At 35.2% G+C, this 12,583-nt stretch overlaps 1 protein-coding gene across 1 annotated transcript in view; it reads left to right on the top strand.

The window, feature by feature from the left end:
- Positions 1-12,583, top strand: part of LUZP2 (leucine zipper protein 2) — a 310,023-nt gene that overhangs the window by 142,862 nt on the left and 154,578 nt on the right. Inside the window, exons 2-4 of the mRNA XM_054699333.1 lie at positions 5,563-5,680; positions 9,160-9,230; positions 11,111-11,192. Coding sequence (XP_054555308.1) covers positions 5,563-5,680; positions 9,160-9,230; positions 11,111-11,192 — 271 coding nt within the window. The remainder of the gene's footprint in view (positions 1-5,562; positions 5,681-9,159; positions 9,231-11,110; positions 11,193-12,583) is intronic.

Genomic DNA, 12,583 nt, shown 5'->3' with positions numbered 1-12,583 from the left:
AAGAGGCTTGCAATATCTGAACATTTTACTATATTTGTATGAGATATATCCTTATGGTACTTTTCTAGACATCTTTAGATAGGGGCAAGAATGAATTCTACCATGCATCCATAGTGGCCTTTGGGTTATTCTCTTAGTTTGAATTACAGACCTTGAAAGAAATATTCTCTGCTTGTTTCCTGGGGGGTCACATTGAATGTTGAGTCTGCCTCAAAGAAAAGGAAAAGAATGGCTTCAGATGACACAGGTGCCTCCTAACAAAATAACCCATGGACTTTTTGCCAAGATTGTCTTGAATTTTCTGAGGGCAAGTATTGCACATATTTTCCAGGGTACAACTCCTTGTAGTTACCAACATAATATCCTGGACAACTCAATTAAATGTTACCTTATTCAATCTTCGTGCCTATATAGAAATGAGAACTATGCATTGGAATAATTTTGACCATTGGGTAGAGTGGGTGAGTGGATAATTTAAATTGGTCTTCTTTTTCAATATATTTTGCATTGTGAATTGATCTCAATCTCTCCTCTCACTCACTCTCTCTCTCTCTCTCTCTCTATATATATATATATATACACACATATATACACACACAGCTATAGATGCATATATAGATACCTAAATATATTCCCCCTATAATTCACAAAGCAATTTCTTATAGAAAGTATTTCAGAGTCCTGAGCATGTCATTCAAGAATTTTAATAAATTGACTGTTAACAACTTCTCAACTTTTATTCAATAACCCAGAGTATACCCTGTATGCAGATTAGACTATATTACCTGCTGATTTACAGTATTGCAGCAGGCACATTCCCATTTTCATTGTAATTGCTTAATGATGGGGTCTAGGTTAACTCAGATGCTGGGAATGGAAGAATCCACAGGGAATCCACAGAGACGGAGAGGTTAGAAGTGAAGCTCAGTTTTATTGAAAGTCCTTGTCAAGAAAGGATAGGCAGAAGTCAGACTGACTGCAGAAGTCAGGGATTGTTTGTGAGGGTCAGCGGCTGTCTCATTGTGACAGGAACTAGAATCTAGCTTTTATATTTGAGTTTCCTTTGCTTTCTGGTTTCTTTTTGCTCACTTAGCAAGTGTTGGGTTAGCAAATGCTGGGTACATCCTGTTCTCTGCAGGTAATTAGAGTGTTTATGGGGGCAACTAGCTCCTAGGAAATACTCCTGGTACTTGGGATGCTGAAGGTGGTGGTGGTGCTGATGGGGGTGCTGGCGGGGGCAACTAGGCCACCGCCCAGTTTAATTTAATTCAATTTAATTTAATACAGTTTAAATTTAACTTCATCATTTCCATTGTCCCCTCTGCTTAGAATATCTTTTCTCTTAATCTCTTTTAATAGTTCTGTGCATAGCTCAAAGCCTAGTACAAGTATCTTATCTCCAGCAAAAATTTCCATCATTGGAAATCTAAAGGTTCCTCACCCCTAATGTCTTACTCCTATCACATTTTCTCTTAGGTATGTCCCTGTCCATGGTTTTTCTTTCTTTACCTATATTTTATAGTCAGTTGGTTTAGGGTTATGATACTGTAAATAGTTACAATTTTTTTCAAAGAGTCATATATGTAGAAGGAAATAAGAAAATATTTACTCAGTTCACTTATTATAGGGAGATCACATATGATCACATATATACAATGTTTTATCATCACAAGGGTTGAAGATAATGTCTGTCAGTTACTAGATGTATAATCTTGAAGAAAATCCATAAATTCTGAAACTCTGGTTTATAGTCATAAAATTTATACACACACATACATGTATATATACACGTGTATATTATACACATGTGTGTATATATACATGTATATACACATATACATGTAAGCCCCACTTACAATTGCATTATAAATATTAGATATTAATTTTAAGAATAAGAAACATAAAACTGTGGCTGTGACTGCCATAAGAAATGATTCCTTGGATATAGGCAAAAATACTAGAAGCAGGAAGAAATTTGTATTTCTATGGTTATTGTTGTTCCATTTCTTTGGGGGGAAGGTAAACTTCTTGCAGTCTCAGAGCACAGCTTCAGAGCTTCTGAATAGTATAAGGCTTAAATATGGAGGCGTTCAGCACACTCCTAGAGAATCTTTTTTTTTCATTTATCACAAAACCAAAATACAATTAAAATGAAGTGGAAATATTTTTTAAAACTCTGTGATACACATCACTGATTGTATTGTACCTCCCCAGAAGTATCAGGGTGCAAATCAAGCAACAGAAACAAAGGGACCCTCCCCTAAACCACCTATATAGCTTCACCTGATCACCAAACTCCACTCCTCATTCCCAGAAGCTAGTCCAAGGTGTCTGCAAATACTAGGGTCAGGGAAGATGGTACCTCCCCTACACAAAGGGTGGTTGAAGTTATGAAAATATAATCAATTTTCTAATGAAATGATTAGATTTTATATCATAAAGAAATGTGCTGAGAATTATGTTATAATATATTGGTAGTAGAACTGTAGATTGGGAGGCCTCCCTGGTGGCGTGTGGGATTAAGATGCAACCTATGAAGCTTTCCACAGAATATATTGATAATAGATGTATAGATTGGGAGGCCTCCCTGGTGGCACAAGGGGTTAAGACACAACCTATGAAGGTGTCCACAGCCTCTGCAGCACGAGTTCAATCCCTGGCCTGCCAGGGAGCAACCCATATGGCACAGCAGACCTCTCCTGACTCACCCGCTGCTCCCCTCAGCAGTGTATTTCAGTAGAACTGCCTGTTCTGTTCCCCACTCTGTCTCTGGTGAATCCTCTCACCCCCCTGCTCCTCTGGCCTATACCCCAGCTCTTGTATGCATAAATAAATAAATCTTAAAAAAAAAGTATAGATTGGAATAATAATGGAAGGTAATTTTTAGCACTTTTCAAAATTCATGTGTTAACTTCACTCTGGGAGTGAATTATTTTCACTCCTAGAAAAAATTATGTCAACAATATTCAGAAAAATATATTTGTAGCCAAATATCCAGTTGTAAGATATATGAAAATGCATGCATAAAGGATTTTAATATGTATAGACACAGTAAGAGCTTCAAAGGTGTTCAAACTAGTTCCAGAACACATCTATGTGAGGATCTTTTTTTTTTTTAATGTATGGAAAAAACATGTATTAGGAGGTAAAAATATACTATTTTTAATTGCAGTAAAATCTGATAAAATGCTAACCAATGCTTCCATTAATATTATTGCTGTAGAGTAATGTGGTTTCTTAAAAGTACCTTGAATAATTGAATCTAGAGGTGCTATTAGTGAACACTTTTGGTAGTTATATTTTTCTGATAAACTATATTGTCTTCATGTCTCTCAGTGTATTTAGCAGAAAATATAGAAATATAAATTGACTTTCCTTTTCTTATGAAAATATTTGAAGGTCACATATGATAATGGAATTAAATGATTATATGCAATAAAAAAATGCTCTCCATGATTTTATTGAATGAAATGACAAGTAAATCCAATACTGAAAATGTATATATGCAACATTGAAGGAAGTAAAACAATTTCTATGAGGTGCACAGTGAATATTTAACTGCGATAAACTGCTAACAAAATCAGTATGATCTTAAAATTTAATGGCTAAGATATTGAACTCTTAAGGCTAATCGATATACTATTTCCTCAGGAAAAATATGCCCTTGGAAATTAATTTCTACACATGTAACTAAATTTCTTCATCTGTATAATGGAGTGAAGCTAATTCTTATCTCATTGAGTTGTTCTGAAGATGAGATGTGTAAATGTGTTTGCATATATATATATATATATATATATAAGTATGTGCGTGTGTCATATATATAATATAATCTTGCATGTAATAACGTTATGATTTATTATGGTCATTTAAGATAATTTGGGGGCTCCCAGGTAGCATAGGAGTTAAGGCTCAGTGCTATCACAGCTGTAGCTTGAGTTCAATCCCTGACCAGGTAGCTAACCCCCATATGGAGCAGCAGACCCTTCCTGTCTTGCCCACTGCTCCCCTTAGCAGTGTTGTTTCAGTAAATTCACCTGTTCTACTCCCCAGTCTGTCTCTGGTGAATCCTCTCATCCCCCATTGCTTGGGCCTATATCCCAGTTCTTCTATACAATAAAAAAAATTAAATAAAAGATAATTTTGGAGATAGGTTTATTTTCACATTCATGAGAAACAAACCAGAGCATGAAGTAAAACTGTGTAATTAGAAGAAAGTGAAAATATATCTTGCCATCCATTATTTGACTTTGCTAGTGAGACTGAAGAGACCTGAGGCATTAATATCTGTTTGATTGCAGGCTGATTACTGTTCATTAGTGGAAATCTCAAGACCAGAGAGAAATATTAAAGTTTTCAGCAGTGGGACATTCCAATTTCTTTCAATAAGAATGTGAAATACACTAACCAACCTTTGAGTCTCACTTTCCATATCCTCATTTCAGCAGCAAATTTTATAAGGACTCTAGATCCGATATTTATGCTGATATTTTAAAAATAAAAAAATATTTTCATTAGCATTTACACATGCTTTCCCCTTTCATATGGAGCTAATTTTTACTTATCTTTAAAATGTATCTTACATGCTTTATATTACATTTTCCTGGAAGCCTTTCCTGATAGTTGCTCTCTGATGTGTCCAACTAGTATTTTTAACTTTCTCTTGTCATTTATAGTTTATACTGTACTGGTAATTGTCAGTTTCTTTATCCACATTGCCCTCTACACACACACTCACACATTCAAACATTCATTCATAATTGCACATGCATAAACATTCACACATAGACATGTACACGCACTAGTTCCTCATTTATTCTTAAATAGTATCTTAGCATAGAACCAGTCTTTCTGTACCCAACACTTTTATATTTGTAAAAATGACAATACCTGTGTTATCTTGCTACAGAGACCATATGAAAAAAAGTATATGTATGTTTCTGAGATAAATATTGTTTTAATATTTATTTCAAATTTAACTGTAATTTGAATGATATTTACTATATTTAACAACTGATTATTCTATATATTTTGCTTCTTCTGATACCTCTTTAATAACAATAGAGAGTCTTAGACATGAATGGAAAGGATGTCTTTTCAATGGGCTTCCTTCCCTACAAACCGGCAATGAACCCAGGCACTACATTCTTTTCTGGGTCTACCCACAAATTTATCCCCAACCCCAACATTCAAGCCTGTTCATATCTTCTAGATACATTATCATGTATTTTGATTTCACACTTTAAGAACTTTGGGGAAAAGTGGTGTGAAGTCATGGAAAATAAATAGGTAATTTCTAAGAAGTACCTGATGACTTGTTACAATATTGTTCTAGAATACTGTGTAACCTGGATAATCCTTAATGCAAAATGAGCCCTATTATAAAAACTGTTTTTTCAATTTTCCTATTTAGATGGCATACTAAAAACAAAACATCCAAGTAATTAAGATTTCAATTAATTTAGACTTTGCTTTAAATGTGAGGCTTATGATTATGATTAAAGTGGTTGTACCCAAGTGGAAACATTTGGGGGACTCTCATGCCTTTTCTTTCTGTGTTAGACAGGACTATGAGGAACTGGAAAGGCAGCTGAAAGAAGTGTTTAAGGAAAGAAGCACCATTCTGTATCAGCTGGCAAAGACATCAAGAGAACTTGATGGAATTAAAAGCAACCTTAGGGTAAGATGCAAACTAATATCCCCAGCAGCAAAGGATAAGGAGTCACCTGGTTTGTCTTGTAGATTAATATGCAAAAACTACTCTTTTTTTTTTACCAGTTTTCCATATATTTCTAGGTGTGACCTTGGAAGATACTTATTATCATATAAGCTTTGAAAAGAAATGTCATTTGAAATGCAGCCTGGGAATTTCTGCTTTGCAAATTTACGAATGAGAAAATTATTTGCTTGGCAAAGCCTTCAATTTCTCACAGCTGCTAAGATCAATTTGACCCCTGTGTGTGTTTTTATATTATATAAAATAATAAAAAGTAATTATGACCACTGTTAAGTGAAAATAGGAATGTGAATATAATAATGATCTCTATAAAATGATTTTAAATTCCAAAAAGATTATTTAAGAAAGTCATTACTAAAATGTCTAAATGTATGAGAATTTTGAGTGTCATTTTTTGAACATATTTTAATAGTCAAATCTAAATCAAAAACCAAAGACAAGATTTATATCTGATAAGCAAAATACTGAAATACCTGAGAATATATTTTAATATTTGGCTTACACTTTGTATTTACTGAGGGCATACTATACTCTGTGTTTGAAAGCATAGAGATAGTTCAGAGGCAAATCCGGTATTTGAAACCAAAGCCCAGGCATTTGTTCCAGGTGTGTGTTGAGTTTTGAAAACAAGAAAAAACAGCAACAACAGTGAAATCACCCACCCTAGTGGGACATGGAGAGAGCTAGTTGGATATGATAAACACTGTAGGAGTAACAGTGCTGTATCAGAAATATGCACAGAGCATTAGGAATTCCCTGGCTAGTATGAAAATGGGTTCAGGGCCTCACTGGTGGTGCAAGGGATTAAGCACAGCACAGTGAAGCTATCTGCAGCCTCTGTAGCACAAGTCCGATCCCCAGCCACCCCCTGTACCTCTGGCCTGTACCCCAGGCAATTCTTGTATGCATAAATAAATCTTAAAAAAAAAAGAGAAAATGGGTGCAAATCAATTAGTTTTCATGGAAAGCTGCTGCCTGAGCTCCACCAGATCTTTAGTAGAAATTCATCAAGTATGTGAGAATGCAAAGAATATTCAAGACACCTGCATCTTCTTAGAGGCAGAACACCTGGCACATTGAGACTATTTCAAACATATGGTGAAATGCCCATGAGTGACTGGTGTTTACAGTATTTCTGGGACACACCGTCGTTCTTTACTAGTAGCATAAGACATAAAATCACACTCTAGAAAGTTGCTTGATAAAATGTGTAATTTCACAAAATAACATATTTTTGACAGACTAACAATTCTACCAGTAAGTGTAGCTACAATTCTTCAACTACCCTTTGTTTTTTTTTGTATCAACCATAGTGTATGGTATTTTTCATTCTTTATATTTATTTTTAATTATAACATGTCAATTGTTTACATGTATATGTAATTTCAGGGTTATATTTTTACTCCTTTCTATGTGCACATGTTTCTTAAATCCTCCCAACCTCTCCTCAAAATTATGGTAGTATTTTATTCATTGTAAAATGAGGAAGCCAGACTCAATTATAACAAGTCATAGGAATTAACCAAAGCCATGCATCTAATAAATGGTGGTTCTGGCTCTGCGGGGAAATTAATTGTCAAGGGAAATCCAGGTCTTCTAATTGAATACTTCCTGATCCCCGTATTCATAACTACACTTTGTATTCTGCATCTCTTGTTTGTTGTTTTTATTTTCCTATAACATTTTTTTTTGAGGATGATCCCCTGCCTTTTTATTTTTTTTATTTTTTAAGATTTATTTATTTATTTTTGTATAGATGAATTGGAGTGTAGGCCAATGAATAAATATATTTTTACTGCACTTTTCACCAAGTGCTTTAACATATCCTTTAGCTTCTATGAGTTTTCCAATAACTGTATAAAATAAGCTCTTCAAAATTGTCATTCCTGGAATGCTTAAATTTCCCTGTGAAAATTGGCTGTTTTCAGATTAGCTAGAAAATTTATAAAGGTAGACACCAAGCCTTTGTATGGGTCCTTGCATTATTCATGACAGATATTTGTTAAGTAAATATGAAGTAATAAAATGCTTGCCATTCTTGCTTTTGTCAATTTCCTAGCTGCCACAGCTGTTCTCTATACAAACAATATTATTGACTTTCAGTTTCAAAATTTTTTTAAAGATTTATTTTTATTTATGCATACAAGAACTGGGGTATTGGCCAGAGGAGCAGGGTTTGAGAGGATTCACCATGGACAGAGTAGGAAGCAGAACAGGCGGATCTACTGAAATACACTGCTGAGGGGAGCAGTGGGCAAGACAAGAGAGGTCTGCTGTGCCCTGTGGGTTGCTCCCTGACTGGGGATTGAACTCATGCCGCAGTGGCTGGTAATACCTTGATAGCACTGACTTTAACCCTGTGTCATTATGAAGGTCTCAGTTTCAACTTTTAATATCAAGAAAGATAGGCTACCCTCTTAAACACTTTGTTGAATATAAATAAGACAGTTCTTAGGGAAAGCTTAATAGGACTGATTCTCTAATTTTTTTTAAAGATTTATTTATTTATGCACACAAGAACTGGGGCACAGGCCAGAGGTGTGGGGGGTAAGAGGAGATACCAGAGACAGAGTGGGGAACAGAACAGCCAGATCAACTGAAACACACTGCCGAGGGGAGTAGCGGGCAAGTCAGGAGAGGTCTGCTGTGCCATGTGGGTAGCTCCCTGGCCGGGGATTGAACTCCTGCTGCAGTGGCTGTGGACAACTTCAGAGTTTGTGTCTCAACCCCCACACCACCAGGGAGGCGCACTACTGATTCTCTAATGAGAAAAACTCCATGAACTTTTCTGTTTTACTGGTCTGCCAATTCTCAATTTGCCCGAGTAAATAAATACTAATGACTGAGGTGATGTACTTTTTTCCCTTTAATATTCCATCTACACAGTCTGTTACAGTTTTACATGGCCTGAGTTTTTCTGTGAATTCTAATGCATTATTCATACCTAATAAATAGACAGGACCAAAGAGATGCATGCTGTTTGACTGCTTTGATCTCGAATTGTGTTACTGCTTAGCATATTCTACTCAGAGAGGACGTTTATATCCCCCTGTATTTGCAGAAACTATGCCAGAGCAGGTTTAACATGGCTAAAAAGAACAGAGTAAAACTTCAAGTGGAAAGTAGAAAATCTTTTGTATTCTCTTACAAAGACTTCTAGATTTTTGGACAGCGCATTCTCCTCCATGGAGCCTCTGGAAGCTGAGGCTGAGCTCATTGCTTTTCACACACCATGGAGCAAAAGTGCTAGCTGTGATTACCATCATCCTTTGGGCATCCTTAGGGCCCTGGGAGCACCGTGGCCCTATTTGTACATTCTTGTTCCAGGGCGACCCTGAAGCCACATCTTGTACCTTAGAACCAAAAGTGAGCCTCAGGTTATCAATTAAGTAAGACTTCCTTTTATCTACTTTTCTTATCAGTCTTTGAAAAGTGAAGAGAAATTTGCCAAAAGTAATGTTGAGAAGCTTCTGGAAATAGGTGAGAGACAAAGGTAAGACTGTATTTTCCTTTTATTTTCTCGTTCTTTTTTCCTAAAGTGGTCAGACTTTAAAAAACTGTTAAAAAATTTACAGACATGATACTATCAATATGTAGTCCCTTTTCCATCTTGTACCTTTTCCTCTGTCCCAGAGACCTCTATCAGTATTAATATTATATTTTATTTGTTTGTTATATTAGTATAATAATTCAAGATATCATTATTGATATTAATTATAATTGATCAATACATATTACTTGTTGAACATGAAATACTCTTCTAAGTTCAATAATAAAAAGTGCATGTCTAAAATATCATTCTGACATATTTTTAAAAGTACATCATTTTAAATTATTTTATTCCCTTGAAATAAGACACCTGTTATGTACAAATATTTGTGGCTCACAGAATTAATGTTAAAGTATTACAAACAATATTTTCATAGGCATAACTGGTTAAAGAAGGAATGCTGAAAATAGTTACTCTTCCATAGAGCATTCCATGTTGAAAAAGAATAAACAAAAACATAAAACTAGATACAACTGCACAATACATGTCCATCACTCAGTGAGATGGTGAAGGAGACAGTCATGAATATCAGAAAATAAAGCTGTGTGCTACCACAGGAGACAGAAACTCTCAAATGTTGGGCTAGACTGTCGTATTTGTATTTATTGAGTGATGGTTTTCCAGGCATTGTACTAAGCATAGATTTCATTGTCCATTTGAATATTAAGATGACTTGCCTACATAGCATCACTGAAATCTGACTACAATCCCGTGAGGTAGTTCTGTCATTGTGCCCATTTTATATGAGGAAAAAAAAATGAGTCTGCAAGAATGTCTCCTATCCCCTACTCTTTATTTTGTAACTACTATTTTGTAACTCTCTATTTTGTCCAGTAGGGTTCCCAAGATATTTTTTTTTTCTTTTTTGGTATTAAGTTGGGGATTTTAAATTAGTTTGTTAAGACTGGAAAAGTTGTCCACTTATTGCTGTTTCATTGAATAAGTTTATTTCTTACCCAAAATTTGTATTCTCTCTCTCTCTCTCTCTCTCTTTCTCTCTCTCTCTCTCTCTCTCTCTCTCTCTTTTGCCCACCCTCTCTCTCATTCACACACACACACATTCATATCCTCACCCTTAGCTGATATCTGAATTGTTTTGTAGGGATAGCTTAGTGATAAAATTAAGACACAGAAAGATGTGATTTGCATCAATCCTGCACCCTTGAGGGAAATGCACATTTATGGAACTATTTTAATGCTTAGGAAGTGAGACAGGGCCCATATGTATCAGTGAGCTTGAAACATGGCATGAGTGTATATATGCAGACATAGATTTCTTTTATTATCCTAAATAAATTAGGCAGCCCTCGAGATTGAAAGAAGTCTCTTTTCTCTGTTTTTACAAAAAGGCTCAGGCTTTATAAAGGATGTCTGACACATAATGCATTAAAATTAATCAATTAGGGACACTGGCAGGGAATAGTAATTTCATCCTATCAGTAAGTCTGTGGTGACTTTTTCTAACCAACTTGTTCACACCTTGGCATGCTGTCATTAAAATTAGCTTTGCAACTTGAATTATTATATTGATTTGATTTAGCACATTATGCAGCTCACAGATGACTCACACAGTGGGATTCTTATAAGACACAATAGCAAAGCAATTTCCTCTGAATGCAGGTTGCTTTTAGTACTTGCACAGGAAGAAAGTCCTTTCTATCAGAATCCTGAGATACATCCTGTATGCTTCGCTTGCCTCTGTGCTATTCTCACGATTTTGAAGATGTAGGCAGGCAGGCAGGCAGCAAAACCTTCTTTCATAAAGTACACAGGAAATAATTGAATTATATTATGTCTCTCTTTTGCTCTCGATTTTCTACTAGAGAACAAATGAAGTCTCTCGAGGAGACCCTGCAAAATCAACTTAAAGAGGCAAATGAGAAAGTCGATAAACAACAGACTACTGTAAGTGTGTTTCTTTCTTTGTGTCCTTTTTTTTGGGGGACTGGGAAATTGTTAATTTTCTTTTCCAAAATCACTGTGGAACAAATACATATGTAAAAAGTAAAAAAAATGAGTAATAAAGAAAACCTTAAAATCACTCAGACCTTAAAATCACTCAGTCAGCATACATGGTAAGAAAACACTTTTGTGGTATTTGATTGTTAGGGGTCTTCTAACTCCCAACCCTGATTTATGAGTGAAGAGCTAAGGGTGAGTGTGTGACACAACTGCTGGAATCAGGCCCCACAGCAGTAGCTCTTGATTGTGGGATGTAATTGACTTTGGATGAAATTAAGGTCTGTAATCCCTAAATATGCTTCTCAACTCAAATCTGGCATATAGTAAACACTAAATAAATCAATTTCATCTCTACTACTTCTTAGCTGAGTAAATATAAGAAAGTTATTTTATTTCTCTGAGGCTCTTGTAAAAAGCATATCAGTACTATGTACTACTTTATTTGGTGATTATATGAACTGTTGCAGGTGAAGTCTTATTAGAATGCATAATTAGATGTAAGCAACTTCAAAATTGTATCAAGAGACATCATTACCACTATTACTATGTCATATTTATAATATTTAAATCCTGGGTCTCCCTGATGGCACAGGAATTAAAGTTTCAGCACTATCAAGCTATTGCCAGTGACTGCAGCATAAGTTTGATCCCTGGCCAAGGAGCTAACTGACATGGTGCAGCAGACCTCTCCTGTCTCTCCTGCTGCTCTCCTCAGCAGTGTATTTCAGTAGATATACCTGTTCTGTTTTCTACTCTCTCTCTGGTGAATCCTGTCAGCACCCCCCCCCGCCCCAGTTCTTGTATGCATAAATAAATTTTAAAAATTTATATTCTTTTTTATCCCTTAATATCATAGTTAGAATCATCAGGAATGAGAGAAGAATGAGTATCTGAACAAAGGAAACTAAAATGTGATATCTTGTTTTTCATAATTTAGGATGATCTGTTTCTTCATCTCTATTTATATTGCTGCTCAAAATAATTTTGTTTTGCCATCTATGAATACTATGACATGAATTACCATCTGCTCTGAAAAGTTGACTTGGTTTGAGACTTACTTCAAGTTCCTAGAGAGTTAGAAACATTTTCTTTGTGGGAATCAGAGGTTTTACCTAGCAGTTATCCAGGCTAAGCTTGGCTTCATTTTCACTCTTATTAATATTTACTAGATAATTGAGATAACCTTTTTAATGTTAGCTTGCATTTTAGTAACTGCAGTCTCACATTCTTCCTTTTATTTATTATTATTTTCAATTTAGCTTGTTTAGTATTTTCAAAATCATATACCTACATATTAACTCTTATATATAAGTATATGACTACATATGTACATG

The sequence above is a fragment of the Talpa occidentalis genome, unplaced genomic scaffold (assembly GCF_014898055.3).
Source record: "Talpa occidentalis isolate TD23 unplaced genomic scaffold, MPIMG_talOcc4v2.1 talOcc4.3, whole genome shotgun sequence".
NCBI classification, from domain to species: domain Eukaryota; kingdom Metazoa; phylum Chordata; class Mammalia; order Eulipotyphla; family Talpidae; genus Talpa; species Talpa occidentalis.
The sequence above is the reverse complement of the archived record's forward strand: the minus strand, read 5'-3'. Positions and strand labels throughout refer to the sequence as shown.